Source organism: Nicotiana sylvestris, chromosome 6 (genome assembly GCF_000393655.2).
Source record: "Nicotiana sylvestris chromosome 6, ASM39365v2, whole genome shotgun sequence".
Lineage (NCBI taxonomy): Eukaryota > Viridiplantae > Streptophyta > Magnoliopsida > Solanales > Solanaceae > Nicotiana > Nicotiana sylvestris.
The window spans coordinates 5,017,377-5,022,704 of record NC_091062.1 but is presented as its reverse complement, the minus strand read 5'-3'; the positions used below and the strand labels follow the sequence as shown (position 1 = coordinate 5,022,704).

Sequence of the window (5,328 nt, the reverse complement as noted above, 5' to 3'; positions counted from 1 at the left end):
ATATTTAGATAAAAGAAAACACATAATTTCAACAAATATTAGATTCTAAACCTATAATTTTAAAAGTACAGTGAGTTTACCCTAATTTTTTTTTGAAATTTAAAGATTGTACTCGACAAGTTTTTTAAAGATTGAACTCGACAAGTTTAAGTCCTGAATTCGCCTCTAATTAGTTGTAGAAGAGCGTGCGACTAAACTGAATAAATAAACTTGCATAGGCTCTACAATTCTTAGGAAGCTAGTTAGTTTTGGTTGTTTCAACAAGCAAACTTTTGAAAGCATGAAGGAAACCAAAGCTGGAAATATAAAATCTCAACAGCTAAAGGAAATTAACAGTCCATATAAACGAAACTAGCTGCTAAAAATTGACCATTTGCTCTCTGGTTTAAACTAAATAGTGAACATTGAAAGGTCAAACACACATTTCCCATTACATTAGTTAACTTAAAACATATGAACTAAAATGTCTTAAAGAGCAAAAGATCAGTAAGGATAGTGATATTTTAGTCTTTGATAACAAATCCTACACATCTGAAAAGACAGCCTAAAACATGACAATGGCTATGATCAAACAGTTATATATACCAAATAGCCAAAGAAGACAAAAGGCAAAAGTAAGGAAAAGGGAAGATTATGATCAAGTATAAACAAACACATTTGAGACTGGACGGGCGACTAACCAAATAGAAGAGACTTTGCCCAAGTGAGCTCTCAGGAGAGAACAAAATTGCAAGTACTAAGTATCAGATACAGAATAAAGATTAAAGAAAGTTTCTTCAAGATGGCAAACTTAAAAAGATAGAATACTTTGTCCATTACATTGGTTCAACAGCATTCACCAGAAAAAGAAATGGTATGTGATATCAAAAAACTACAAATCTAACTTAGAAAAAGAGAAGGTGAGAAAGAATGAATAGTAGACAAAAGTCAACCTCTCCTTCCCCTACCTCTTCCCCTTCCCCTTCCCCTTCCTCTTCCCCTACCTCTTCCTCTAAAACCTGTTGTACCATAATCTCTAGCATCATCTCTTTCAAATGTGAACATGCTCATTCTAATATTCTCTGCCTCCGTCGTTGTACCATCTTGTTGTTCCTGAAAATTGGTATAAGAACTATATCAAATGGCACTTCCCAGTAAACTCTGGTGAAATATATGTCAATATAACTCTATCTGACCTTTAAGAACGATTATTGTTCACATGGACTTTGGAGACATTATTACCAATCTTATAGGCAAGAGGAATTTTATAACATGTTTTTTGCTTCAACGGGTACACCTCAAAGCAGTCATATTCACAGAAATTATAAATTTGGTTGTAACTGAATAAATATAAGCAATAACCTTTTCTAGTAAGTGGATTATTGACAATTCTCGACCGAGGCTTGATCTTCCTTTCATAATTTAAAGGGGGCATATAGAGACCACATTATGAAAATATGGGTTAGATGCCACTATTTTTTGAATATTGACAAAAATATATTCTTACGTGAATATCTTCCAAATCTAATTGCTGTTGCAGCTGCCTTGCAAGTTCTTCATCTTGGCTTACATCAGGAAAATCATGCGTTGCAGAAAGATTAGCACCAGTTTTTCTCCTTTCCCATTCATCTAGGGTAAGGACCTCTGTCTCGTCCTCTCTTCCCCTTCCCCTGAATCTTTGCCCTCTTGAACGATGACCACCACGAGGAGGCTGACTCATTTTCTGCAGTAGTTTTTGTGCAGCTGCTTGGTTTTGGACAGGGACTGCTTCAACCACTGTTAGACAAAGATATGAAGGCCAGGGTGAAACGAACTTTGATAAACAGTGAAATTAAAACTTTGGTTTTCTTGAAAGGACATGCAACATTGAAATTCAGGATGTATTAAGAGAATGCAGCAAGTAGTTCCATTAGAGAGCAATTTGACAAGTAGGCTACACCTTCCTTTGGCCTTGATTCGGAGGTGCTTGGCTTTTCTTCATTCCTTTCAATCTGAACAGCTGGCTTCAGTTCATTACCCACACTCTCTCTCCTTAAGTCACGGTTCTGGTGTCTATGCATTATAGAACTTTGAGCTTTTTCTGCAGAAGTCAGACAGGCACTTTTACCAAATGAGACAGAACCGTCTTCACACCATAGGAGTATCGAGAAGAGATATATTTGATTTGGTAATATTGAAGGAAAAATCAACACGCTCTAAATAACTGTAATATACATATATGAAGAAAGCAAGGTTACATCCCACCCTCCCTCCCCAAACAAAAACATTCATTGCCTTGTGCAGATCACCTAATAAGAGGTACTATCATTTAAAGATGGCATGTCAGACCCCATGTTAAAAATCTAAGTTCAGGATCACCAGATATCTAATATATATTGTCAAATCAAAAGTGTCACGCCTCTGACCAGAATATATCTTCTGCTGAGAAAGGTGTTTATGCAAAGCTCCAATCTGCAACTTTTCAAATGGTGGTGGACCAGCAGTTCCATCCTCATGTGCTTGTTTCAAGGTTGAACGGGAGAAACCTGAATATTTCTTGTTCATCTGCCATTCCTCGTAAAGTGAACTAACACTACCTCCTAAAACAGTAATTGTTTTGGCATTCAAACACACAATACCACTGTGCACTATAGCTTTGTTTTCCAAGCGCACCTGAAAAGCAGAACATTTACAAAAGAGGACTCATTGTTAATGAGAACTGTTCAGCACATCTTATTATACTACCAACAAACAGGACAGTCATGAGTTGGAATTTTTATAACCGGAATTAGATATAAATTACAGCCATAAGTTGGTTGCCTCTGATGAGCTTTTAAATATCTATGTTTATATGTCAAAAATTGCACCAATAATCAGCAGGAGTCAAGAATAACATAATTTAGGACTAATTCTTTGTAAGAATGATTAAAAATAGTAACAATGGGAGATACATATTTTCCGTATGCCACGAGCCAATAGGATGTATATTAGAATGTTACCTGTCTACTATGAGTTTTCTATCAAATTGTCATATAGGGGGATTACCTTAGTGCCAGGAACAACATCATCAGGAATTGAAGGTATATGAGAGTACTCTACAGCAGTTATTTCAGAGTGCCCATCACTGAGCTTTAATCTAAGTAGACGCCGATTGTTAGAATTTCCAGAGCTCTCAGCCATTTTACTTCGGGATATATCTCGGACAGAAGATATCTGCTCAAGAGCATGTACAACATGGAGACATAAGAACGAAAGAAGCTCAGCGTAGAAGTTCACAAGTCCAGTGCAAAATTTTAAAAAGTTTAGTTACATTGTGTGTGAGAGAGAGAAAAATGTAAAAAGGAAATAACTCAAATCTCATGAGTCATGATTAATGGGTAATTATGAATGTCATATGCTATGACTATCAGTTTTTGACCTTTGTCTACAATAATGATTTCATAAACATATAATATATTCCAAATAAAATTGAATAACAACTCTAGTCTCCATACCTAGCTCTCAGAGGCAGATCCAAAATTTAGAGACAATGGACGCAGACTGTAATAAACCTGTTTTGACATGCATATAGCCCCATGAATTGTATTATCTCTACAAAATTTCAAGCATGATGACATTTATGTCTTGCATTGACACATTATAGACAACTTCACAAAACTACAGCAAGACAGATGACAAATTCTTCAAACTTTTAAAGCAATAAATCCTTATTTCCACTTTAATTCATGCCATCAATTAAAGCATCTACTCCCTCATGCAGTTTTAATTAAAATTTCTTTCAGCTCGAACCTATTTACATTCAGCAACAACTACTCCCTCATGAATACTCACTAACTCTACCTGTGTGAGCTTGCTCACATTGCTGGTCGGCTGGATGAGGGTTGCTGAACGTTGGAAACCAGCGTAAAACTAATCAATTTATCAATTTCACGATTAATCCTCGAACGTTGGAAGGGGAGCCTTGGCGTAACTGGTAAAGTTACTACCATGTGACCAGGAGTTCACGGGTTCGAGCCGTGGAAACAGCCTCTTGCAAAAATACATGGTAAGGCTGTGTACAATAGACCCTTGTGGTCCGGCCCTTCCCTGGACCCCGCGCATAGCGGGAGCTTAGTGCACCGGGCTGCCTTTTTTATACAAAAAAGAAGACCATCCTGATTCTAACTCACTGACTCTAAATACTGAACCGGCCTCACAGCAACAATCATTTGGCTACTAACACTAACATCCATTATGTACAGAACATGATGCAAATACACACGCGCACACACACACACACACACACACACACACACACATACATACATACAAATTCATTATGCAACAAAAACATGTAAAGAGAATTTAAAAAAGAAGAAGGAATAATTACTTGAAGGACTTTAGGGCCTGGGAGATGAGAGGATTTACGGAGAGTAGAAAAGTCGGGCAAAGATTTCCCACCGATGGATCGCAAGTCCATGTTTACGAGCTCCGATTCAATTGAATCAACGGTGTATGACGACGACGACGATTGACCTGCAATGAGTGAATTTACTTCATTGACATCGCGGAAACACCAGCCTCTGGTCGTTAGGGTTTCTAGCAAATACTGTGATGAAGAGGAAGAAGAGGAATGTGGTTTCTCCATTTTAGCGCCTATTAGGTGTTTGATGTTTGAACTGAGAGAACCTCGGCCGTTTTGGGAGTGGGATATGGGGAAGCGCAATTTTGACCAGAATTTTTATTTATAAGTTGAATTGGAAGTTTTTTTTTTTGAACAACAAGGATAATATATTAATAACTAGTTGTCAAGTTTAGACATATTACAAACCAAACTACTGCAGTTGGCACCTACATATGAACTACTGCCTTCTATGGCATCATCATTCCCTAGAGCAGCCAACCTAGTGCATACATGAGTAGAAGTAAATTTTACACAAGAAAATCCCTCCAGGTCCCTTTGATATTGTTCCATTGCCGGTTGAGAAGGTGTTGCAAACAGACATAGCTTATTTATGTTAGACTGCATGAGTACTTTCCTAGCCAAAACATGTGCCACTGCATTCCCTTGCCTGAAGCTATGTTTGAGGGTTACATGTCCCTTCTGTCTCGCTTGCTGCATTAACCACCTACAATTATTAATTAAGGTAGCGTAAGTCGGGTGATTATGTTATAGCATGTTCATTACTTCTGATGCATCCGTCTCTATTTCCACTGAAAATAGGTTGTGATCTATAATTATTTGGAGGCCTTCCTGGAGGATTTGGAGTTGAAAGTCATTATCCGCTGGCCTGCACTGTTTCGTAACACTCCACCAATACCACCTTGGCATTTATTATTGTTGAAGGCCCCATCTATATTAAGCTTGAGTCAGCCCTTTGGTGGTTTATG

At 37.6% G+C, this 5,328-nt stretch overlaps 1 protein-coding gene across 1 annotated transcript; it reads right to left on the bottom strand.

The window, feature by feature from the left end:
- Positions 1-756: 756 nt before the first annotated feature.
- On the bottom strand, positions 757-4,805 carry LOC104223054 (uncharacterized). Its single transcript, XM_009774403.2, has 6 exons — positions 4,328-4,805; positions 3,004-3,171; positions 2,385-2,631; positions 1,919-2,059; positions 1,487-1,755; positions 757-1,092 (listed from the first exon to the last, which is right to left on the bottom strand). The coding sequence occupies exons 1-6, from the start codon at positions 4,583-4,585 to the stop codon at positions 928-930; spliced, it is 1,248 nt and encodes a 415-aa protein (XP_009772705.1). The 5' UTR covers positions 4,586-4,805; the 3' UTR covers positions 757-927.
- Positions 4,806-5,328: the final 523 nt, after the last annotated feature.

Excerpts from the sequence above, each read along its gene's own strand:
- LOC104223054 (XM_009774403.2), bottom strand. The coding sequence starts at position 4,585 with ATGGAGAAACCACATTCCTCTTCTTCCTCTTCATCACAGTATTTGCTA. Across the intron at positions 3,172-4,327 it reads CAGGCCCTAAAGTCCTTCAA|ATATCTTCTGTCCGAGATAT; the intron begins GTAATTATTCCT and ends GCTCTTGAGCAG. Across the intron at positions 1,756-1,918 it reads CGAATCAAGGCCAAAGGAAG|TGGTTGAAGCAGTCCCTGTC; the intron begins GTGTAGCCTACT and ends TTTGTCTAACAG.